At 44.2% G+C, this 25,273-nt stretch overlaps 2 protein-coding genes across 3 annotated transcripts; one reads left to right on the top strand and one right to left on the bottom strand.

The window, feature by feature from the left end:
- Positions 1-23: 23 nt before the first annotated feature.
- Hars2 (histidyl-tRNA synthetase 2, mitochondrial) lies at positions 24-10,734 on the bottom strand. 2 transcript variants are annotated; one of them, XM_070036183.1, is made up of 13 exons: positions 10,495-10,734; positions 9,032-9,106; positions 8,341-8,460; positions 7,686-7,781; positions 5,021-5,146; positions 4,819-4,926; positions 4,358-4,456; positions 3,754-3,847; positions 3,073-3,200; positions 2,745-2,987; positions 2,459-2,575; positions 1,880-2,026; positions 24-1,069 (listed from the first exon to the last, which is right to left on the bottom strand). In XM_070036183.1, the coding sequence occupies exons 1-13, from the start codon at positions 10,600-10,602 to the stop codon at positions 1,010-1,012; spliced, it is 1,521 nt and encodes a 506-aa protein (XP_069892284.1). In that variant the 5' UTR covers positions 10,603-10,734; the 3' UTR covers positions 24-1,009. The 2 variants fall into 2 exon arrangements, with proteins under 2 accessions (XP_069892284.1, XP_069892285.1); XM_070036184.1 differs by lacking the exon at positions 10,495-10,734 and adding an exon at positions 9,202-9,221.
- A 106-nt stretch (positions 10,735-10,840) lies between these two features.
- On the top strand, positions 10,841-24,991 carry Hars1 (histidyl-tRNA synthetase 1). The gene is made up of 13 exons (XM_070036185.1): positions 10,841-11,000; positions 11,254-11,343; positions 17,117-17,236; positions 18,656-18,751; positions 19,736-19,861; positions 20,940-21,047; positions 21,184-21,282; positions 21,503-21,596; positions 21,734-21,861; positions 21,949-22,191; positions 23,131-23,247; positions 23,476-23,622; positions 24,550-24,991. Exons 1-13 carry the CDS (start codon positions 10,911-10,913, stop codon positions 24,619-24,621), a joined length of 1,530 nt encoding a protein of 509 aa, XP_069892286.1. The 5' UTR covers positions 10,841-10,910; the 3' UTR covers positions 24,622-24,991.
- Positions 24,992-25,273: the final 282 nt, after the last annotated feature.

The raw sequence follows: 25,273 nt of genomic DNA, 5'->3' as shown, positions 1-25,273 counted from the left end.
AAAAAAGGCACATAAGTCAGGACTGTGTACTCTCAAGGATTTTATATGGACTATGCAAATAAGTCCCGTAGTAACAAATTACTCAACTACTTCCCTTAATATTTTATTTCACATGTTATCAAAACACTTCTAGAACAACCTTCATGACAGATAGGAATAATCAGAGTACTGATTCTGGCACAGAGAATGGGCAGATCAGATCTTCATCTTGTCAAGTAAGTTACTAAGTTCAACATTCAAGAAAATAAAGATATGGGGCTGGGAAGGTGGCTCAGTGGTAGAGCGCTTGCCTTGCATGCCTGAGGCCCTGGGTTCGATTCCTCAGCACCACATAAGCAAAAAGAAAAAAGCCGGAAGTGGTGCTGTGGCTCAAGTGGTAGAGCGCTAGCCTTGAGCTGAAGAGCTGAGGGACAGCGCCCAGGCCCAGAGTTCAGGCCCATGACCAGACCCAAAAAAAAAAGAAAAGAAAAGAAAAAAAGAAAATAAAGATAGCCCCACTGCGGTTACCACTAGATGGGATCAAGATAGGCAGTGCCATGCTCTTACGATAGCATCTCTATCTTCAAAGCAAAAAACAGATACTATTCATCCTTTCTATCTTTCCAAAATTCCATGGACAGGCCAAGGGCTGGATGTAGGCCAATTTTTCAGAAGCTACAATAAAAAGCTAAATATCTGGCTTCTGATATCATAGGTACAGGATCTTCAGCCTGATGTGAGCCTTGCTTACATTAACCACCTCAGCACCTCTTGACAGCATTTTACAGCATTTCAAATTTGCGTCTGCAGTTGGAATGTGTCTTTTTCACATACCAGCCATCTGCTTCCATGCAGAGTAGCTGCTTATACTAGCTCTCAAGTCCTCAAGCCTTCTGTCATTCTTCATCTGGGAAAGACAGAGGACACAGAAGGCACTTGTCACTCATGCTGGTCAGCTGTTAAAGTCCACCAGGAACTCAATCTTATATGAAAACTTTTCTACAAAAGGCAGCAGATGGCAATCAAGCAATCAAGACAGAGACAGTTGCTTCTGAATTTCAGCCACAAGATTTTCCCGTTTAATGGCCACCTGAAACATAAGAGAATTCTCATGTGACAAACTCCAAAGTGATACTGGCTGCTCAGCCAATGTTTTTCCAGATTCACTTCATTTTGCATCCGTTTTCACTATTTATACAACCAAGAAGTTGGGGAGTCGGCTTCAAGCTGACCTGGAGAATATATATTTTCAAGACTAGAGAATTCAAACAATGATCTGTTTCTTTTGTTGACTAGTCTAAAAAATACCACATCATTTGTTCATCCTGCTCCCACAGCAAATGCTCACTAGCTATAATGGTTAATAGTAACTTAAGATAGGTCTTTGTTTTTATTACTATTAAGCCCGGAGATACTTCCTCAGCCAAAAGATCTGATTTTTTTTTTTCTGGTCAGTCATGGAGCTTGAACTCTGGGCCTGGGCACTGTCTCTCAGCTCTTCAGCTCAAGGCAAGCACTCTACCACTTCAGCTACAGCACCTCTTCTGGTTTCCTGGTGGTTTATTGGAGATAGGAGTCTCATGGTCTTTCCTGCCCAAGCTGGCTTTGAACTGCAATCCTCAGATCTCAGCCTCCTGAGTAGCTATGATTACAGGTGTGAGCCACCAGTGCCCAGCAAGATCTAATTTCTTAAATAATGTGGGAGCTGTGTGTGTTGGCACCCACCTTGAGAACCTGAACTTCCAGGACTCAAAAGGCTGAGGCAGGAAGATTTCAAGTTCAATACCAGCCTGGGCTACAATAATAGGTTCCAAGCCAGCCTCAGCTGCATAGCAAGCCACTCTCATATAATTAATTTTGGGAAGATTTTTGGCTACTATTTCTGCCAGCTCCCACTCACCTCCTCTCTGCTGGCCACTGAACGGAGCTTGAGGGTACCTTCCTTTTGTTCTTGCTCACCAATAATGACCACCAGTGGAATGCCCATGTCCTCACAATAGTGCAACTGGGTTAATAGTTTAGGGTTCTCCTTATATAGCATCTCTGCCTGAAAAAGATAAAACAAAGCACAGCATTTAGACTGACCATAAGCCCTAAGAATATGTATGTCTAAGGAAATAAAAAATAAGTGGCTAACCCTCTAATGATAGCCTAAAATAGTATTTTTTTTTTGGGGGGGGCGGTCCATTCCTGGGGCCTGAACTCTGGGCCTGGGCGCTGTCCCTCAGCTCTTCAGCTCAAGGCTAGCAATCTACCACTTGAGCCAAAGCACCACTTCCAGCTTTTTTTTTTTGGCTTATGCGGTGCTGAGGAATTGAACCCAGAGCCTCATGCATTCAAGGCAAGTGCTCTACCACTGAGCCACCTTCCCAGCCCCCCTAAAATAGTCTTGAGTTCCACCCTAGGCATAAGGTAGATATATGACTTGCTCATATATCTCACATATACCTAGATGGTTCAGACATAGGCACTACCATACCTTGATTCCAGCATCCCAAAGTTCTGCAATTATCTTTAACCGTTCTCGAAGAAAGTTCTTCTGGGGTGTAGCCACAAACACTTGGGTTTCTGAGGTCCGTACCTTCTCACCCAAAGTCTGATTTAAAGATAGACCGGGGGCGGGGGGAGGGGGAGGTGAGTAAAACTATTTTTTTTAATTTCTTCTATATTGATAATTCACACACACAAAAAATAACCAGAAACAGCCCAACCACACCTACAGAAATAGATTATAGAACACACGCCTCATGCCTACTAGGACATACCTTCATCTTTTGCTCCACAATGTAGAAGATTCGCTCTACTCCAATGCTCAACCCAACACATGGCACCTTGTAGCCTTTGGGGTCAAACGTGGCAACCAGATCATCATAGCGCCCACCAGCAGCCACACTGCCTACATTCAGGGACTCTACTCCAGCTTGAGCTGCGGGCTTTAGCAGTACTGCTTCATAGATCACTCCTGTATAATAGTCCAGGCCCCGGGCTAGACTCAGGTCAAAGGAGATCTGTAGGAACAAGACTATAGTCACTCCCAGACTAGACTCAAGAGAGCTAGAGCTCAGTAGGAAGTCCACATCCAACTAAACTTACCTTCTCAGCAATTCCAAATAAAGTCAGGTATTCAAAGAGCAGCTTCAGGTCCCTCAGACCCTCCAAGGCTTGCTTGCTTTGTGATAGTCGGGGATCCTGGAACATTTCCTCTAGCAGGGATATCCCACCTAGGGAAAGAAGTGTAGAAAAATAAGCTCTATTCTATTTACCCAGATTGTGTCATCCACATGTGTGTGTGTGTGAGCACGTATGCACGCGCCTGTATTGGGGTTTAGGCACCGTCCCACTGTCCTGGAACTTTTTTACTCCAGGCTGGTACTCTACCACTTGAGCCACAGCTCCACTCCTGATTATATTTGGTGGTTAACTAGAGATAAGGGTCTCACGAACTTTCCTGCCCAGACTGACTATGAACTGGAATATTCAGACCTCAGAGCCCTGAGTATTTCATCCAAACTTATTTGTAATAGGCTCTAGCTTTTCCTCCTCTTTTCTGTTTTTTAAAAAAAGATGATGGTGATCCTGGTCTCATATGACCAGACCTCCTCCTCTTCCACCTCTACCTTTACCATATAAAGATGCAAAGTAGTTATAAGTAAAAGAGAAATTAAGTTCAGGCCAGACTCTAACACATCAATGGAGAAAAGCTATTTCAGAGTTAGAAGTTTAACAAATTTCACTCTCAGCCTGGTTTTCAGTTTTAAGGACTCTGGTTCTTACCATGACATTGCACATAGTCCCCAATTCGATCAGCCACCTCAGGAGCCAGGCCTTTCTTCACAACCATCTCATGTCTCACATCTTCCCAAGACATCTGTATAAACAGCAAGATGTTAACTCAGCCTTATAATCTTTTTTTTTTTTTTTTTTTGGGTCCGGTTATGGGGCCTGAACTCTGGGCCTGGGCGCTGTCCCTCAGCTCTTCAGCTCAAGGCTAGCACTCTACCACTTGAGCCACAGCACCACTTCCAGCATTTTTTCTTTTTGCTTATATGGTGCTAAGGAATCGAACCCAGGGCCTCAGGCTTGCAAGGCAAGCGCTCTACCACTGAGCCACCTTCCCAGCCCTCAGCCTTATAATCTTATAGTTAACTAGAAAATGACATTTCATTTTCATTCAATATGCCATGAATGAATAGCACACTTGGAAAAATCAAAGGCAGCTTAAGATATCCAGGCACAATCCCTATATAACTTAGTTCCTGGCCTTCCCCCACTAACAATTCACTTCCAGTCATTACCTCCTTATTCATCTCTATGGTATAAATTTGGAATAAAGAGATAAACCCAGACAGGATCTACTTAAGTATGTTTGCTTCATTACCTTGTCTAGTTTATCCATTGAGGCACAGATGGTACGGAACTTGCTTTCAGGAACACCACACACAGCAAACATCCCATCTACAATCCGCCGGTCATTGACCTTGTGAATCCAAGACAAGTAATTTAAGTACCCTGTCAATGCCCTATGGAACTTACTTTTGGGAACATCACACACAGCAAACATCCCATCTATGATCCCTAGTCACTGACCTGTGAATTCAAGGCAAATAATCTTTCCCTCAAAGCAATAGCTGTCCCTAGTCTTCCAGCTCATAAGACATATGCTATACCAGAAAGGAACAGAAAGGAAATTGCATAGGAAAAGAAAATTAATGTGTGTGTCACACAGTGAGAGTGAGGGGGTTGGGGGAAGGACAGAGAGACAGAGACAGATAGCCAGAGAGAGAGAGAGCATGCAACTTATCAAATCTAGACTTTCCCAATCTTCAGCCCAAACCTCACCTTAATGAGAAAGTCCCCCAGTTGCAATCCACTAAGGATTTCACAAATGATTTTCAAACACTCTGCATCTGGAATCATAGGGTCAAACTGACCAGCAATATCAAAATCCTGCAGCAAAGAAAAGTACAGGATAAAACAAAACGCTGATCAGCCAATTCTCAGGTTAACTACAAAACTATACTGTATCTTTAAGGTCACTTACACACTGGCAGAACTCCCTGTAACGACCCTGGACTATGGCAGGGCTCTCCCGGCGCCACACCTTTCCAACTTGGTAACGTTTCATCTTCTTCAGTTTATTCATGGCCAGATAACGGGCAAAAGGAACCTCACATAAATAGATTAAGGAAGAAAGATAATATATTCAAAGCTTAGGCCCATCCATAAAGACATTAGGGAAGACTGGGCCTCTACAAATTGGACTTGATTTGCTATACAAGAATAAGGGTCTTCTCTCTGTCTTGTTTCTTACTACTCATGGCATATAGTGCTTGACAGTATGTGTGTATGTGTCAAGTGAAGCAATCATATGCAAAACTGAAAGCTGATGGGGGGGGGGAGGAGAATGGGAAGGGATGGGAAGGGGAAACAAAGGAGGAGGCTACAATGCTTGATAAGAAATGTACTCATTATCTTGCCCATGTAATTATAACCCCTCTGTACAGTATTTTCACAATAAAAAAAAAATGACAAAAAAAAAAAAAAAACAACGAACAACTGGGGCTGGGAAGGTGGCTCAGTGGTAGAGCGCTTGCCTTGCATGCCTGAGGCCCTGGGTTCGATTCCTCAGCACCACATAAGAAAAAAGCCGGAAGTGGCGCTGTGGCTCAAGTGGTAGAGCGCTAGCCTTGAGCTGAAGAGCTGAGGGACAGCACCCAGGCCCAGAGTTCAGGCCCCACGACCAGACCTCCCCCCCAAAAAAAAAAAAAAAAAAACAACTGATAGCTGAACAGAAAAGACAGAAAACAGATGAAAAAAACAACCCAAGAAATACAGGTGTGAGCCATTTCCTCCCAGTTATATCAATACTCAATGATCTCAAAATAGTTAAAACTGCAGATCCTAAATTTGCCAATAATTTCAATCCATATTTCTAAAAGGACAGGCCAGGGACCATGCATTTAACTCCCAGAATGTGTGTTTAAAATGCAATTTTTTTGAGCCAGCAAGGTTGGATTATGCCTGTAATCCTAGCTACTCAGGAGGCTGAGATCTAAAGACTGTAGTTCAAAGCCAGCCTGTGTAGGAAAGTCTTGAGATTCTTTTTTTTTTTTTTGGGGGGGGGGAGGTCGTGGGGCCTGAACTCTGGGCCTGGGCGCTGTCCCTCAGCTCTTTAGCCACTTCCAGCTTTTTCTGTGTATGTGGTGCTGAGGCCCTCATACATGCAAGGCAAGCACTCTACTACTGAGCCACTTTCCCAGCTCCCAAGTTTTGAGATTCTTACCTCCAATTACACACACAGACACACACAGACACACACAGACACACACAGACAGACACACAGACACAGACACAGACACAGACACAGACACACACACAGACACACACACACACACACACACACACACACACACACACACACACACACACACACACACACACACACACACACACACACACACACACACACACACACACACACACACACACACACACACACCCCAAAACAGAAGTGGAGCTGTGGTTTAAGCAGTAGAGTGTTAGCCTTGAGCGAAAAAAAACTGAGGGACAGTGCCCAGGCCTAGAGTTCAAGCCCCACAACCAACAAAAAATAGAAATTGCTAGGGTTTGAACCAGCAGTCCATGTTTCTACAGATTTCCCCCAGGGAAATACTGAAATTAAGTGGCAAAAATGATAAGAGCATAAGAAGAAGAAATCAATTTGATTAAAGTATAGTATATACATGGATATATCACAATGAAACACTTTGTACAATGAATATACACTAATAAAACAAAAAGTTAAAAAAAAAAAAAAAAGGAAGAGAGAAGACAGACTGGCTGGGCACTGGTGGCTCATGCCTATAATTCTAGCTACTCAGGAGGCTGAGATCTGAGGATTGTGACTCAAAGCCAGCCTAAGCAGGAAAGTCAGTAAGGCCCTCTCTTTCATTTTTTTTTGTTTTGTTTTGTTTTGTTGTTGGTCCTGGGTTTTGAACTCTGGGCCTGAACACTGTCCCTCAGCTCTTCAGCTCAAGGTTAGCACTTCTACCACTTGAGCCACTGAGCCATTTCTGGCTTTCTGAGTGGTTTATTGGAAATAAGAGTTTCACGAACTTTCCTGCCCAGACTGGCTTTGAACCACAATCCTCAGTTCTCAGCCTCCTGAGTAGCTAGAATTACAGGTGTGAGCCACCAGTGCCCGGCTCTGTGAGACTCTCATCTCCAATAAACCACCAGAAAACCAGAAGTAGCACTGTGGCTTAAGCGGTAGAGCACTCGCCTTGAGCTGAAGAGCTCAGGACAGTGCCCAAGCCGAGTTCAAGCCCAATGACCGATAAAAAAGAAAGACAGCAAGAAAGAGCGAGAGAGAGAGAGAGAGAGAGGGAGTAAAGGAGGGAAGGAGGGAGGGAGGGAGGGAGGAAGGGAGGGAGGGAGGGAGGGAGGGAGGGAGGGAGGGAGGGAGGAAGAAAGGAAGGGAGGAGGGGAGGGAGGGAGGGAGGGAGGGAGGAAGGAAGGAAGGAAGGAAGGAAGGAAGGAAGGAAGGAAGGACAAGACAGGCTCAGACAGCAAAACTACCTTCTGAGAAAAACTAAAGGTTATTGCCAATAGAAGTATCCCTCCACACAGTTACTCTCCTCCCTTTTGTTACAAAACTCTCTGTAGATCTGGAAAGAGAGGTCAGACTCCAGCACTCAGAAGGATACAGTAAGGTCATAGCGAAGGGACAGTAGCTCTCCACCTTGATCCTTCAGGTCATACATGAGCCCAAAATTCTCTTCAGACTTCTCCGTGAGCATATCCTGAAGGGGTCAAACAGAAAGAGCACTGGTTCAAAGGATAACTATAGAACACAGCTAAGAAATTTTGTGGGACACTAAAAGCACATGGCAATGAAGTGTGTGTGTGTGTGTGTGTGTGTGTGTGTGTGTGTGTGTGTGTGTGTGTGTGTTGTGGGACACTAAAAGCACATGGCAATGAAGTGTGTGTGTGTGTGTGTGTGTGTGTGTGTGTGTGTGTGTGTGTGTGTGTGTTGTGGGACACTAAAAGCACATGGCAATGAAGTGTGTGTGTGTGTGTGTGTGTGTGTGTGTGTGTGTGTGTGTGTGTGTGTGTGTGTGTGTGTGTGTGTGTGTGTGTGTGTGTCACAGGGCCTGGGCTCTTGGCCTGAGCACTGTCCCTCAACTCTTCAGCTCAAGGCTAGCGCTCTACCACTTCAGCCACAGCGCCACTTCCGGCTTTTTTTTTTTTTTTTTTTGCTTATGTGGTGCTGAAGAATCAAACCCAGGACCTCATGCATTCAAGCAAGCACTCTACCACTAGACCACCTTCTCAGCCTATTATGCGCATTCTTTTCCCTACCTTTAGCTCAAATGCTGGTGTGTCTAATCCTTTTGCCCCATGACGTTTAAAGCAGCTGACAACCGTATCAAGAATTTTCTCCCTCACAACCATCTGCTGGGGACTAAGATCCCTAGTGCCCTGGAAAACAAAAATGTCAGTAGTTTCAAAACATGAAATAAGTATCTAAGACAAAGACATAAACTATACTTATAATTTATAATCTATAGTTTTTGTTTTTTGGGTTTTTTTTTTGCCTGCGTGGGGCCTGAACTCTGGGCCTGGCGCTGTCCCTGAGCTCTTCAGCTCAAGGCGAGTGCTCTACCACTTGAGCCACAGTGCCACTTCCGGCCTTTTCTGCTTATGTGGTGCTGAGGAATCAAACCCAGGGCGTCATGCATTCGAGGCAAGCACTCTACCACTGAGCCACCTTCCCAGTCCATATAATCTATAGTTCAAAAATCAATTTAAAAAAATGAAAGTGGAGCTTTTTTCAATTCAGATGATTCTGACCACAGATAGTATTATGGTACTGGGGATTAAACTTAGGGCCTTATGTATATAAGGTAAGCAAGGACTCTACCACTTGTGCCACACCCCTGGCCCTGTATTTAGATCTTTAATTTAATTTAAAAAGGGTCAGAGAGACAAGCAAAGTAGATGTCAATCTTCTATGGCACTGTGAGAAAACAAAGTAGTAAAAGGGCATTACCTTTGGTACCTTAATGACAAAATTTGGTTTCTCTTCACGTGGTTTCAGTTGAGATGTTAAAACTGCCTCTGCTATCTAAACAACAAAAAAAGGAGTACGAAATAAAATGCAGCACCTCATGACGTAGGTTAGACATGTGGCATCTCCAACCAACCCCACGGTCCACCAACCTGTAAAGATTCTGTTTTCTTTTTTCTTTTTTGCCAGTCCTGGAGCTTGAACTCAGTGCCTAGTCACTGTCCCTGAGCCCAAGGCTAGCACTGGATCACTTGAGCCACAGTGCCACTTTTGGCTTTTTCTGTTTATGTAGTACTGAGGAATTGACCCAGGACTTTAATAGATGTTACGCAAGCTCTCTACCACTAAGCCACATTCCCAGCACCCCTAAAAAGATTCTTGACACTAAGCAATGAGATGCCTGAGCACCATTTTATCTATCCTGATCTCCACCTACCACCCTCGAGAACCCGCATTGTAACTACTATTACACAGGTAATACAGAACTGTCTTCATCTCTTGAGTGACTTCATTGTATTTGAGTTTATACATGTCTGAAAAAAAGTTTAAGCTCCTAAAATCAATAAAAACCCAAAACAAACACTACCCCTAACAACCATCTAGGTGTACAGATTAGCATGATCTTTTCCAGTTCTCAGTTCCTACTCCAAAAGCAAAAATAAGAATTCTGTTTATCAGCTTAGGGAAATGCAATTTGAAGACATCAGAGAAGGAACCAAATAACAAAGAACAACCCACCAATAGAGGAAAAGAAATGCTTTTCCTGTTTCAACTAACTTTTGAAAAAGAAACAAAAGCTCTGAACCCTGCTGTGCAAGAGAGCACAAAGCATCTTCTCTGAGAGCACTAGGGATTTCCTTAATTAAGGCAAAACACCAATTTTATTGCCAGCAGGCTAATGTCCTTTCAGAAATGGGGGGTGTGTTAGTTCCAAAATACCATAGGATATTCTCTTCCCCAAAAGAAACCTAAATCAAGTCCACAATCCCTTCTCTGTAATGTCAAAATCTCTTTAATGCCAAGTCTCTGAAAACTAAAAGTGTGTTTCTGAAATTCATGTTGGGGTAAATTCTATTGCGAACTCAGTTTATTTATGGTCTTTACCCATTCCATTTACATTTGGCTTAAGAAAAAAAGTATGAATTTGACTCTAAGGATTTCAGATGGATTGTGTATCTGTATGAAAATACTCCTTTTCCAGGTATCTGTAAATAAGTCATTGGAGCTTTCCACTGCCATGTCCTTGGCTGCTGCGAACTGAAAACAAAAAGCTCCAACCTGCCAAGACTGGTCTCAGTATGAAATACCAAGACCTCCAAAAGATTTAGTTCAGTTCTGTTACAAAGTGGTCACTCAACAACAACAACAACAAAAACCAAGGACGCACAAGCCTATGCCGGGACAGTCAGGAGCCATCTCCACCAGGCTCACCTGACCTGGCTCACCTGGCTGTGACCACCGACCGTCCGGATGCTCACGGCATGGGGAGGTCGCACCAGCTGGCTGAGCAGCGCAGCCCAAGCCTTCCGGCATAGGAGCCCGAGCTGGGGCATCGCGCTGCGGGACGCCTGATTCCCAGGAGAGAAGCCAAAGGCCAGGGAACAAGGCCGGGAGAATCTCCAGGAAAGAGCAGGACGCTCAAGAGGCTCACCAGGGGCACCTAACTCATTCGGCAGGAAGTGCTCAATAGACATAGATCCGGACATCCCAAGCTCCCTAACCCGGAAGTGGTTTCTGAGTTCCACGGAGGCTCTCTAGGCCTGGAAATCAGAGTCTCGGTAGCCGGAAGTCATCCAGGCTCAGGCTGCGTTCACCCCAGCCGGTTTGGAAGGCAGGCAGCTAGCTCCAGGTGGCCGGCAGCATGGCAGACCGTGCGGAGCTGGAGGAACTGGTGCGGCTTCAGGGAGAGCGTGTGCGGAGCCTCAAGCAGCAGAAGGCCAGCTCTGATCAGGTATGACGCAGGAGACAAGGGAAGGACATAAGGCGAGGTAGTCTGGCTGGAGGACAGCGTTGTGGAGGACGGGACTGGGCTCGTAGGGAGGATGGGCTGGGATGGGGAGATAGCTAGGGCGGATCCTGAGAGAAGGATGGCTGGCCCCCAGTCGAAAGACCTGGCCCAGTTCCTGATATGGGAGGAATATCGAATGAATGATGTGAAAGGGAGAGGGACGACGAATAGCCGAACTGATTCTTTTCCCCAACAGATCGAGGAGGAGGTGGCGAAACTCCTGAAACTGAAGGCACAGCTGGGCCCTGATGAAAGCAAACAAAAGTTTGTGCTCAAAACACCCAAGGTAGTACTATTCCTATAAGGGGAATCTGAGAGAATTTCTAATCTACTCAAAAGGGTGGATAGATCTGCTTTCCTGAACTAGGTCATTGAGGAGGAGCTGAAATATTGCAGAAGAAACGATCATTGTTCTGGCTACTGGGCTGGATTGAACTCTACTTGAGTCATATTGGGATGGCAAAGTGATGACAGAAAGGAGGCCAGCTGGGTGCCCAGCCTGCTTCTGTACTCCTTTCATTCAGTAAGCTGTCATTGAGTGCTTACTACTATGTCCCTAGTACAGTACAAAGTTCTAATCATACCAGGCTGGACACTGCAGTCTGCCTTCATGTATCTTCTATTCTACTGAAGAGAAAACTTTAGAACAGATAATCCCACACATGATTAAGCAATTGTAAGTTGTGGTTAGTGATATAAAGAAATTGATATGGGGCTGGGAAGGTGGCTCAGTGGTAGCGTGCTTGCCTTGCATGCCTGAGGCCCTGGGTTCGATTCCTCAGCACCACATAAGCAAAAAGAAAAAAGCCAGGTGTGGCACTGTGGCTCAAGTGGTAGAGCGCTAGCCTTGAGCTGAAGAGCTGAGGGACAGTGCCCAGGCCCAGAGTTCAGGCCCCATGACTGGACCCAAAAACAAAACAAAAAAAAAGAAATTGATATGGATGCTCAAAAACGTGAGTGCTAGAGTCTAAAAAAGCCTCACCAAGAAGTAGTACACTATAAACCTCTGAGATGAATACAGGTAGCCAGAGGAAGAGTGTAAGGAAAATAGATCCATAGAATATGGAAACCCTGAAACAAGAAAGAATGATGGTACTTTGATAATCTCTAGGAACGAGAGGAGGATCTATATACAACCCAATAGAGTAGAAAAGTAGAGTGGAATGAAGGTAGAAATTTCCTAACTCATCTCCAAGATTTCACTTTAGGTGTCACTTTCTGGAGGTTCTATAAACAGAAGTATTTATCCCTTCATACAGATTTCCGTGGTCTTTCATACATATTTCTGTTATTGCAACGACTTTGTGTGTATGTGTGTGTGTGCGCACATGCGCGTGCACACACGTACCAGTCTTGGGCTTTGAACTCAGGGCCTAGGTGCAGTCCCTGAACTTTTCTGCTCAATGATAACATTCTTACCACTTCAGCCACTTCCGGCTTTTTTGGTGCTTAATTGGAGATATGGGTCTCACAGATTTTCCTGTCTGGGCTGGCTTTGAAGTGCAGTCCTCAGATCTCAGCCTTTTGAGTAGTAAGGATTATAGGCATGAGCCATTGGTGTCCACCTAAGACACATTTTTCTTTTGTTTTTTGTTTTTTTTTGGGGGGGTGGGAAATAATAGAAATGTTTATTATCTTGATAATGGCAATGATAACATTGTTGTATTAAAATATCAGGACTGAAAAAATTAAAAATTTAATGTATTTTCAATTTGTGTTGTTGCATTTGCAATTCAGTGTTAAAAATTAGCTGTTGATTTAGATGTCTGTTAAATTTTCAATATAATTGAAGGTTATAGCCTCAACAGAAAAATCAAGTTCAGTCAGTGGAGGTATTAGAATTTAAAAACAAATACCTTTTGTAATCATACTTCAACATATTCAAGACAACTTAGTATTTTATTAAGCATGACTAGCGGCAGAAGTCATAAAAGCTGGAAGAATATGGCCACCAAATAATTTCTTTTAAAAACACATTTCTTTGAGCTGAGGTCTGGTGGCTCACACCTATAATCCTAGCTACTGGGGAAGCTGAGATTGAGGATCACTGTTCAAAGCCAGCCCAGGCAGGAAAGTCCATGAGACTCTTATCTCCAATAAACCACCAGAAAACCAGAAGTGGCACAGTGGCTCAAGTGGTAGAGCGCTCGTCTTGAGCTGAAGAGCTGAGGGACAGCACTCAGGCCCAGAGTTCAAGCCCCATGATCGACAAAAAAAAAAAAAATTAACATCAGCCCAGCACCGGTGGCTCATGCCTGTAATCCTAGCTACTCAGGAGGCTGAGATCCCTGGCAGGAAAATCTGTGAGACTCTTATCTCCAATGAGCCACCAGGAAACCAGAAGTGGTGCTGTAGCTCAAGTGATGAAGCAGTAGCCTTGAGCTGAAGAACTCAGGGACAGCACGCAGAACCAGAGTTCAAGCCCCAGGACCAACAAAAAAAGAAAAAAGAAATATATTAACATAAGATAACTCAGGCTGGGGCTAGGAAGGTGGCTCAGTGGCAGAGTGTTTGCTTTGCATACATGAGGCCCTGGGTTCGATTCCTCAGCACCACATAAGCAAAAGGAAAAAAGCCGGAAGTGGCGCTGTGGCTCAAGTGGTAGAGCGCTAGCCTTAAGCTGAAGAGCTGAGGGACAGCGCTCAGGCCCAGAGTACAGGCCCCAAGACCGGACCCAAAAAAAAAAAAAAAAAAAAAACTCAGGCCGGGCACCAGTGGCTCACACCTGCAATCCTAGCTGAGGAGGCTGAGATCTGAGGATCGTGGTTCAAAACCAGCCCGGCAGGAAAGTCTGTGAAACTTATCTCCAATAAACCACCAGAAAACAGGAAGTAGCTCAAATGGTAGAGTGCTAGCCTTGAGCTGAAGAGCTGAGGGACAGCGCTCGGGCCCAGAGTTCAAGCCCCACGACCAACCAAAAAAAAAGGTAACTCAGTAATGTGAAGATAAGACTTTAAGACTTTCAAGGAGTCTTTTGTGACCAAAAAAATTTGTTTTGTTTTCTTTTGTTTTTGTGTTGGTCAAGGGGCCTGAACTCTGGGCCTGGGCGCTGTCCCTAATCTCTTCAGCTCAAGGCTAGCAATCTACCACTTGAACCACAGCGCCACTTCTGGCTTTTTCTGCTTATGTGGTGCTGAGAAATCAAATCCAGGGTATCATGCATGCAAGGCAAGCACTCTACCACTGAGCCACCTTCCCAGCCCCCAAATTATTTTTGTAATAATGTATAAGTTGCTTTTTTCACTGTGTTAACATTTGCTCTGGAAGTGCATAGTTATCACCATAAGTATGTAATTAGAACTCCTGGTCCTATAGCAGAAATCAAGACTAGACATCAATACAGTTGATCCTTAGTATCCTGGAGATGGGTTCCAAACCTCATGTAGATAACAAAATCTGAAGTTGCTCAAGTTCCTTCCATAAAGTCATGTAGTATTTGCATATAAATTAAGCACATCTTCCCATATACTTTTTTTTTGGGGGGGAAGGGGTGGTAATCAGTCAGAGACTTTAACTCAGTCTAGATGCTGTTCCTGAGTTTGCTTTTTTTTTTTTTTTTTTTTTGCCCAAAGCTAGCACTGTACCACTTGGAGCCACAATTCCACTTCTAGTTTCTAAGTGGCTAATTGGAAATAAGAGTCTCATAAAGCCAGACATTGGTGGCTTACCCCTGAAATCCTAGTTACTCAGGCTGAGATCTGAAGATAGCAGTTCAAAGCCAGCTCAGGCAGGAAAGTCTGTGAGACTCTTACCTATTTCCAGTTAACCACCAGAAAACTGGAAGTGGAGCTGTGGCTCAAAGTGATAAAGTGCTAGTCTTGAGCAAAAGAACTCAGGGACAGTGCCCAGGCCCTGAGTTCAAGCTCTGTGGCTGACAAAAAGTCTCATAGACTTTCCTGCTGGGGCTGGAAATACTATTATATGGGATGTATACATTAAGCACAAGTGATTTTGGCCTTGTGCAAAAAAAAAAAAGCCCAAGGATTTGGGCCCACAGACCCTAGAGCCAGCAAAAACAAAAAACAATCAAATCAACCAGTCTTTAAGAAAGTTAAAACCGGGGGGGGGGGGGGGGGGGGGGGGGGGGGGTAATGAGAAGGGATGGGAAGGGGAAACAAAGGAGGAGGAAGAATATTCACAGTTCACTGAAAGTTCATTGAAGTACTCCTCCTTTTACTGGTACACATCTATGTCAGTTTAGATATACTTCATTTCCTTCTACAACAGATATTGATACAAGAAGCACAAGAATCATCTGGGGCTGGGAATGTGTCTTAGTGGTAAGGTGCTTGCCTAGCATTCATGAGGCCCTGGGTTTGATTCCTCAGTACCACATACACAGAAAAAGCCGGAAATGGCACTGTGGCTAGAGTGCTAGCCTTGTGCAAAAGAAGCTCAGGAACCTGAGGTCAAGCCCCAGAATTGGGGGGAAAAATCATCTGTCTTTCATTAAGGCAGATATTAAAGATCTGCAAAGATGTCGTCAATACCATTATTCAGGTTTTTTTGAAAATGGTTATATTTGCCAGGTGCCGGTGGCTCACGCCTGTAATCCTAGCTACTCAGGAGGTTGAGATCTGAGGATCTCGATTCAAAGCCAGTCCCGGCAGGAAAGTCCATGATTTTTTTGTTGTTGTTGTTGGTCTTGGGGTTTGAACTCTGGGCCTGGAGACTGTCCCTCAGCTCTTCAGCTCAAGGCGAGCGCTCTACCACTTTATCCACAGTGCCACTTCCTGTTTTCTGGTGGTTTATTGGAGATAAGAGTCTCACATACTTTCCTGCAAGCACTCTACCTCTTGAGCCGCAGCACCACTTCTGTCCCTGAGCTTCTTATCTCCAATAAACCCCGCAGAAAACAGGAAGTGGTGCTGTGGCTCAAGTGGTAGAGCACTTGCCTTGAGCTGAAGAGCTGGGGGACAGCACCCAGGCCCAGAGTTCAAGCCCCATGACCAACCAGAAAAAAAAAAAAAAAAGAAAATGCTTATATTTTCCTAAAATATTATGTTTTAATATTTGATGGGTACACTAATATATTATTTTAGATTTTTATTTTTTTAATTTCTAGTAGAAAAAATATTGATAGGTATAATGTACTTTGGATTTATATTAAGAGTAAAGAGGTCCTAAGACCAAAGACTTTAGAGTAGATTGTAAAAGCCAAGACTAAAAGATCTGACATACAAGAACAAAGTTGTTCTGCCACAAATTTGTTATGAGGCATAAACTGAAAACTTCTCAACATCTTCCTCAACACCTTTATCTGTACAATGTTTCTGTCTAATCTGGGTCCTGAGTTCAAGCCCTGTAAACAAAAAAAGAGAAGAGAGAGAAAGAGAGAAATAGGAGTAAATTTGATCAAAAATACATTATCTGCATGTATGTAATATTATAATGAAGTCCCTTTGTATAATTAATTTATACTAATAAGAAAAAAGCATGCTAAGAAAGAAAGGTCACCTTACAAACTTTAGTATTCAACTCATTGTTCCAATTTGGTTTGGTTATATGCTTATCATCAGGCAGGTCTCTTCTGTTAGGCAGAAATACTCTTATTCCCAGAGTTGTCAAAAAGCTGCTTAGGAAAAAAAATGTTTTAAGAAAAATATTCTAGGGCTGGGAAGGTGGCTCAGTGGTAGAGCGCTTGCCTTGCATGCTCGAGGCCCTGGGTTCGATTCCTCAGCACCACATAAGCAAAAAGAAAAAAGCCGGAAGTGGCGCTGTGGCTCAAGTGGTAGTGCGCTAGCCTTGAGCTGAAGAGCTGAGGGACAGCGCCCAGGCCCAGAGTTCAGGCCCCACGACCGGACTCAAAAAAAAAAAAAAAAAGAAAAATATTCTAAGAATCAAACCTAAAAGGGAAAGTGATTTAAAAGGCAAGTAAGTATAGAAATCAATAAGGAATGGTTTGTATTGATTTTACTATTCAGTGGCCTGTAAGAAAATCTATGTTTGACACAGGATTTGCTTTCCCTATTGGTGAAAACACAGTTATATATTTTCAGAACTTATTATTGTCTAGCTTACATCTCTTCCTTGGTTCTTTGGTTAATTTTGACTCTAAGGGCACAAGAGACTACAGTCCCAAGCATATGGCAGTTCGGGAGAAAGTGTTTGATGTAATCATCCGCTGCTTCAAACGCCATGGTGCAGAAGTGATTGATACACCTGTGTTTGAACTAAAGGTAAGAGATGGGTAAGAGAAAGCTACATGATTGAAGAATGAGTATAGGAAATCCAAATAGATAATAAGAGAGTATGAGATTACTAGAGTTAGAACTTCAACATAGGAATGGGGTGGAGGGCAAGATACAAACAGTGTAGTCCAACCAGTGTACAAATGTTTCCAATCTTACACTGAGAATGTACAAATCAGAACACTGATTTGCATACTGGGAATGTTCAGACACTTAAAATCTATCAGTGTGATAAATGAAATCTGTTATCTGTTGAAAACATGTGAGCGCACAAACTACTGTAATACTATTAAGACATTCTGTTTTGGCTTTTAATGTTGTTCAGATTACAGATGTTTAAAAAAAAAAAAACAAAAAAAAAAACCACTGGTCTGTAATGCACTCCCAGAATCTTATTCTCAATAAAAAAATTAACATTTCTTAAAATGTTATTTTTGGGGGGTTGGTCAGTCGTGAGGCCTGAATTCTGGGCCTGGGCGCTGTCCTTTAGCTCTTTAGCTCAAAGCTAGCGCTCTTACCACTTGAGCCACAGCACCACTTTGGCTTTTTCTGCTTATGTGGTGCTAAGGAATCATGCACTCTACCACTGAGCCACCTTCCCAGCCCAGAAATTTTGTTTTTAAATTGGAATAACCTAGCCATCTCACAGGATAACATTAGTGAGAAAATAAGCACAGAGCTTCTTACTAGAAGAGTATACATCTTTAAAAAGCAATATGGGGCTGGGAAGGTGGCTCAGTGGTAGAGCGCTTGCCTTCCATGACTGAGGTCCTGGGTTCAATTCCTCAGCACAACATAAGCAAAAAGGAAAAAGCCAGAAGTGGCGCTGTGGCTCAAGTGGTAGAGCGCCAGCCTTGAGCTGAAGAGCTGAGGGACAGTGCCCAGGCCCAGAGTTCAGGCCCCACGACTGGACCCAAAAAGAATGTAAAAAAATAAAAAAATAAATAATAAAAAGCAATATGTAACTAATTGCTCTGTATATCACCTCTAAGATAAAATAAATTTTTAAAAAGCAATGTTAGCTCTTATAAAATGTATATTAGCCAAAAATCAACAATGTTTTATTTTTTATTATAACTATATCAAGCATGTAAGCATTGGGATAAAAAGAAGGAATATAGACAAGTTGAAATTAGGAATGTTAGGATAGTAGTTTTTTCATAATGTTCTTTTAGGAGATGAGGATGTAGTTTAATAGAGAGTGTTTGCCTAGGCACTGTGGCTCAAGTGGTAGAGCGCTAGCCTTGAGCTGAAGAGCTGAGGGACAGCGCCCAGGCCCAGAGTTCAGGCCCCATGACCGGACCCAAAAAAAAAAAAAAATTGAGAGAGTGTTTGCCTAGGTCTATCCTTAGCACCACAAAAAAACGTTATGTTTATTGTCATCACAGTTCATTATGCTTTCTCTAGGAAACACTGACTGGAAAATATGGAGAAGACTCGAAACTTATTTATGACCTGAAGGACCAGGGTGGGGAGCTGCTGTCCCTTCGTTATGATCTCACTGTATCTTTCTAACCTTCAGCTCTTGGCCCTTACAGAGCTGGGGCTACTTCTAAGCCTTACATTTAGGGATAGACAGACCTAGGTAAGATTAAACATAAAGCCTTTGGCAACTAGTGAATTCTTTCTGCTGTAAAGTAGGATGAGACTTTGGCCAAGCAGAGTGTAGCCTTAGAAATCTGAATGCTAGGTGAGACCTTACCTTTCTGCCAGGGTTCAGTTCCCAGTTTCACAATCCCCTGGTTCTAGAATAGCTTTCCCCTGCCTAGGTCCATGGGCAAAGTTCATTTTAATTGTCCAAAATTACATTTCCTTTGCTTGTAAGCTACAGAGACTCAATCATCTGCTTAGGGATTCCCTATGGGGCCCATTTCCTGCTCTGTGTCAATCTGCCCAAGGGAGATACTACCAAATAGGAAGGAGCCTTGATCTTTTTTTTGGGGGGGGGGGGGCGGAGAAACAGGCCAGGCTGTCAGACAAAGATGCTAACTCGGTATCTGATGCTTTATGCTCACTGGTGGGCACCCTACTCCCCGAGCCAAGCCTCTAACCCACAGAGCCTTTTTTGTTTTTTGTTTTTTGGTCAGTGGTGGGCTTGAACTCTGATCCTGGGTGCTGTCCCTCAGCTCTTAAGCTCAAGGCTAGTATTCTACCACTTGAGCCACAGCACCACTTCTGGTTTTATGGTAGTTAATTGGAGATGAGAGTCTCACGGACTTTCCTGCCCCAGCCGGCTTTGAACCGGATCTCAGCTTCCCAAGTAGCTAGGATTACTGACACGAGCCACGGGCACCTGGCTAACCTTGGTATTTTCTGAGGCTTCAACTGTGGTAGCACAGTTGATTCTTTCTCTACCTTCGGAAATGCTGTTAATCTTACGGGCAGTGGCTATTCCCAGACAGGGAGGGGTTAGACACAGCTTCTGTAGGTGATGATAATTTCCAAACAGCAATAGGAAAGGTGTTCTCCTTAACTCTCTGTCATCAGGTTCCTTTTGCTCGGTATTTGGCAATGAATAAACTGACGAACATTAAACGCTACCATATAGCAAAAGTATATCGGCGGGATAACCCAGCCATGACCCGAGGCCGATACCGGGAATTCTACCAATGTGTGAGTGTTAAAAAAACGGGCAGGATGGGTAATTCAGACCCTCTCTCAAGTCAGTCTTTCAACAATCTGTTTTTTTGTCAGTCAAGGTGCTTGAATTCTGGGCCTGGGTGCTGTCCCTGAGCTCTTCAGCTCAAGGCTAGCACTCTACCACTTGAGCCACAGCACCACTTCCAGTTTTCTGGTGGTTTATTGGAGATCAGACTCTCAGGGACTTTCCTGCTCAGGCTGGTTCCTAACTACAATCCTCAGATCTCAGCCTCCTGAGTAGCTAGGATTACAGGTGTGAGCCATCAGCGCCCAGGAAATCAATACATCATTAAGTACTGTGGTATCCTGAGTAAAGTGGATGTCCCTAGATAAAGCACTTGCATTTTGATATTTTTATGTAGATTTTATAATGAAGAGGAAATGTTCCCCATTTTAAGTATTCAACAGATAAAAAGATGGTAGGGGTAGAACTCTGGGCCTGGGCACTGTCCCTGTACTCTTCAGCTCAAGGCTAGCATTATACCACTTGAGTCACAGTGCCATTTCTGGTTTTCTAAGTGGTTTATTGGAGAGAAGAGTCTCACAGACTTTCCTGCCCAGGCTGGCTTTGAACTGCGGTCCTCAGATCTCAGCCTCCTGAGAAGCTAGGATTACAGGCTTGAGTCACTAGCACCCAGCTAGGTTCAGTGCTTTTTATATGAAACTATAGTGGTAGGATCACCACAGAAGATCAATGAGAAATTTCCACGTGAGATATCAAATCATCACAAGTGATGGCAGGACTTCTAGTGGATGGGAAAGAATATCAAAGGAAGAAGTTGGAGGAATTAAGGAAGGAGGTAATGATAAAGTAGATAATGAAGGACATAGATCCCATATATGGAAAGGATGCCAGGACTGGTGGGAAGCTCAAAAATGCTGGACTTTTCCTCTGAGCTGATTATCAGACATAGAGAATGAAGTGGGGAAGTCCTTCATGTGCTTCAGTGCAAACAGACAGAAAGCAGAGCTCTTCAAAGCAGAACTCCCAGAAATTCCTCTTTAATATAGTTCAACTCTTGAGGTCCTCTGTCTACCTCTCTCCCTGCAGGATTTTGACATTGCTGGACAATTTGACCCTATGATCCCTGATGCAGAATGCCTGAAAATCATGTGTGAAATCCTGAGTTCACTTCAGATAGGCAACTTCCTGGTCAAGGTCAGAGCTAAATGGGGTTGGGAGGGCAAGGCAGGACCTGGCTTCTCGCAGGAGAAAGTCCTATTATAGGGAACCAATAGCCCAAGGAGCCAAGACTGTCGAGGCTATTAAAGAGATATGCCTTGGATCCCTACAGGTAAATGACCGGCGCATACTAGATGGGATGTTTGCTGTCTGTGGTGTTCCAGATAGCAAGTTCCGTACCATCTGTTCCTCAGTGGACAAGCTGGACAAGGTAATGACCCAAACGCCTGATTCTTTTTCCCAGAACCCACCCCTCCTTGAGCAATGGAAAACAAGCATTAATGCTTACCTCTATGCCCACTAAAGGAGGATTAGCTCCAGCACGTAGGTTGAAAGGCAGCTTCTGCTTCTAAGACTGTTCCCCAAGATGGGACCACCTCTGCTCTGTGGTAGGGAAGCTGCTCAAAAATCCCTGACTAGTGTCTGCCTAGGTATCCTGGGAGGAAGTGAAGAATGAGATGGTGGGAGAGAAGGGACTTGCACCTGAGGTGGCTGACCGAATCGGAGACTATGTTCAACAGCATGGTGAGGAACAGAACCCCGCCTCCTCAGTAGCCATGCACTGCCCTCCCTCTAAAATTGAATCTGTGTGTATGTGTGTGTGTTCATGTGCACATGTACTTGCAGTCTAGACAAAAAGATAAACCAATCTGTCTCCCTAGGTGGGGTGTCCCTGGTGGAGGAGCTGCTCCAAGATCCTAAACTATCTCAAAACAAGCAGGCCTTAGAGGGCCTGGGAGACCTGAAGCTGCTGTTTGAGTACCTGACTCTGTTTGGCATTGATGACAAGGTGAGTCCAAATGGGAGCCTTGTCTGACCTTAGGGACTTTGGATCTATGATCCTAATCTAGTAGTGATCATGTCCTTGTCTCCACAGATCTCCTTTGACCTGAGCCTTGCTCGAGGGCTAGACTATTATACGGGGGTGATCTATGAGGCTGTGCTGCTACAGACCCCAGCCCAGGCAGGGGATGAGCCCCTGGGTGTGGGCAGTGTGGCTGCTGGAGGGCGCTATGATGGACTAGTGGGCATGTTTGACCCTAAAGGGCGCAAGGTACCATGTGTGGGAGTCAGTATTGGAGTAGAGCGCATCTTCTCCATTGTGGAACAAAGACTGGAGGTAGGTCCTAGGAGTGACATCTTGGAGCTATCAGGAATCTATGCAGGTGTATCCAAGACCCAGATCTTCCTCATGACAAAATACTTGCCATACTACTGCCATGTGGTAGGCACTGTTTTTTCTGCTTTTCATGCATTAGCTCATAAGGTTCTAAAATTTACATGTTCTTAGGTGAGGATGCTAAAGTACTTAAGTAATAAAAAATTGAAAAAACTTTGCTCAAAGACATGGAACTTGTAATGGTAGAGTCACACTGTGAAACCAGAAAGTAAATATCCTTAAATCTTCCTCCTTACCACTCTGTAATGCTCTCTGTCAGTAGGAAACCTAGGTCCTGGGATTATTCAAGTGTTTATTTCAACTTTGTAGCACCTAGAATAATACCAAGGAAGCTCCAGAGGGCTCAGGCCTTTCTTATTGATGCTGCTTTTCATTTCTTTCTTTTTTCTTTTTTTTTTTTTTCTGGTTGGTTGCGGGGCTTGAACTCTGGGCCTGGGCACTGTCCCTGTGCTCTTCAGCTCAAGGCAAGCACTCTGCCACTTGAGCCACAGTGCCACTTCTGGTTTTCTAGTGGTTTTTATTGGAGATGAGAGTCTCACCACTTTCCTTCCCGGGCTGCCTTTGAACCACGATCCTCAGATCTCAGCCTCCTTAGTAGCTAGGATTAGAGGTGTGAGCCACCAGTGCCCGGCTCTTACAGATTCTTAATCAGATTGTTTGAGATGAGCTTGAAATTACCTTTGCCCTTCTCACAGTCACATATACAAGTCAGTTAATTTCATGTTTTCTAAGAGCTACCTTAACCCCAGTTGCTAAAAGAGAACACTGTTGCACTTCCCTGGTTGCACACACTGAGTCAAGCCTAGTCTCAGAATCCTTACTAGAGTCTGCCCTATATGCTCCTTGGAAGTGTCTCTGACTTATCTGCCCCTTCCCCAGGCTTTAGAAGAGAAAGTACGAACCACAGAGACACAGGTGCTTGTTGCATCTGCGCAAAAGAAGCTGCTGGAGGAGAGACTGAAACTTATCTCAGAGCTGTGGGATGCTGGAATCAAGGTACAGAAGGCAAGCCCTTGAGTGGCAGCAAACTTGAGAGTGATAAGCACAAACTAAATTAAATTCACCCATGGTATCTAAATAAAATAAATAAAATAAAATTCACCCTTAGAAGTGACATTACTTCTTGGACTGGATGTAAGAGCAAGATGCCAGCTTGGGCCCCCAGGAAGTTGTCCCTGAGGATAGCAGAGGACAGCTCTCATGTTCTGCCCTGGTCCCTTGCAGGCTGAACTGCTCTACAAGAAGAACCCAAAGTTACTGAACCAGTTGCAGTACTGTGAGGAAACAGGTATCCCACTAGTGGCCATCATCGGTGAGCAGGAACTCAAGGATGGGGTCATCAAGCTCCGTTCGGTGGCTAGCAGAGAAGAGGTAAGGATTCAAGCAAGAAGTCTATGCCCATTTGAGACCTGAGCAAAAGCCTAGCATTCATACAGTACCAACTTTTAAAGAATGTAAGGCTTGCTCACACTTGTAATACTAGCCACTCAGGAGGCTTATCTCTAATTAACTAGTAGAAAACAGGAAGTGGTGCTGTAGCTCAAAGTGGTAGAATTCTAGTCTTGCACAAAAAAGCTCTAGAACAGCTCCCAGGCCCTGAGTTCAAGCCCCACAACCAGAAAAAAGAACCTAAGGGGGCTGGGAAGGTGGCTCAGTGGTAGAGTGCTTGCCGTGCATGAATGAGGCCCTGGGTTTGAGTCCTCAGCACCACATAAGCAAAATGAAAAAAGCCGGAAGTGGCGCTGTGGCTCAAGTGGTAGAGCGCTAGCCTTGAGCTGAAGAGCTGAGGGACAGCACCCAGGCCCAGAGTTCAGACCTCACGACCAGAGTCAAAAAATATATATATAAGCCGGGCGCTGGTGGCTCACGCCTGTAATCCTAGCTACTCAGGAGGCTGAGATCTGAGGATCGCGGTTCAAAGCCAACCCGGGCAGGAGAGACCATGAGACTCCTATCTCAAATAAACCACCAGAAAACCGGAAGTGGCGCTGTAGCTCAAGTGGTAGAGCGCTCGCCTTGAGCTGAAGAGCTGAAGGACAGCGCCCAGGCCCAGAGTTCAAGCCCCACGACCGACCAAAAAAAAAAAAAAAAAAAATATATATATATATATATATATATATATATATATATATATATATCTGTCTTTCTGGCTTCTCCAAGAGGCACTGCCTATTCTGGAGTATCTGATTGGGTTCCTGTTACCATCTGAGCCAAACATGATGCCTAAAAATATATAATCATTCAGGGAGCAGTGGAGTGGAAGATGCTCATGCTCATATCTTCTCCCATCCTGACCAGGTGGATGTCAGAAGAGAAGACCTTGTGGAAGAGATCAGAAGGAGAACAAACAAGCCCCCTTGCATCTGCTGAATTGAGTGATGTATCAGAGGAAGCTGGACTTGGCAATATTTAAAACCAAAACAGAACTACATATGTACTTCAAAGCTTGGCACACTTCAGGTTTCAGCAGAACATTCGAAGAGTTTTCAGAACAAAATCTAATTTGTTTCTGTTATGATTATTTTATTGGTAATCACTGGCAAAAAAAAAAAAAATGGCCAGGACTATGCCTATACGTTTACAACTATATTACCACTTTCTATAGAAGACCCAGTCACTGCCTCCTAAACTTCTGGAATGGACCTGAGGTGGCCTCAAATGCAAGAGGACCCCACACCAGTTGGAGCGGATGACTACCCACAACCTATCACCAAAGGTCCAATAAAAACACTCAACCATTGGTTCTTGTCTGTGTCACTCACTGATGCCTAGCTCTCTTTTCCTCACTAGAACCCGGGGCACTCATTTAGACCACATAAGCGGTGGAAAAGAGAAAAGACACAGAACGGCCCACCCGTCTTTTCTAGGGTGAATGGCGCATCGGGAATATCTCGCTGGGAGCGCGCACCCTGTCTGAACCACTCTTGAGGAATAGGGCTTTTCCCTGACTGGCCAGCAAGGGTTTTTATCTTTCCATCCGAGGGTCTGAGAGCCCACCGCGCACGTGCAGTGGATACCTCCA

Source organism: Dipodomys merriami, unplaced genomic scaffold, assembly GCF_024711535.1.
Source record: "Dipodomys merriami isolate MVZ:Mamm:240054 unplaced genomic scaffold, mDipMer1.0.p SCAF_27, whole genome shotgun sequence".
Classification (NCBI taxonomy): Eukaryota; Metazoa; Chordata; class Mammalia; order Rodentia; family Heteromyidae; genus Dipodomys; species Dipodomys merriami.
This window is presented reverse-complemented; position numbering and strand designations above follow the sequence as displayed.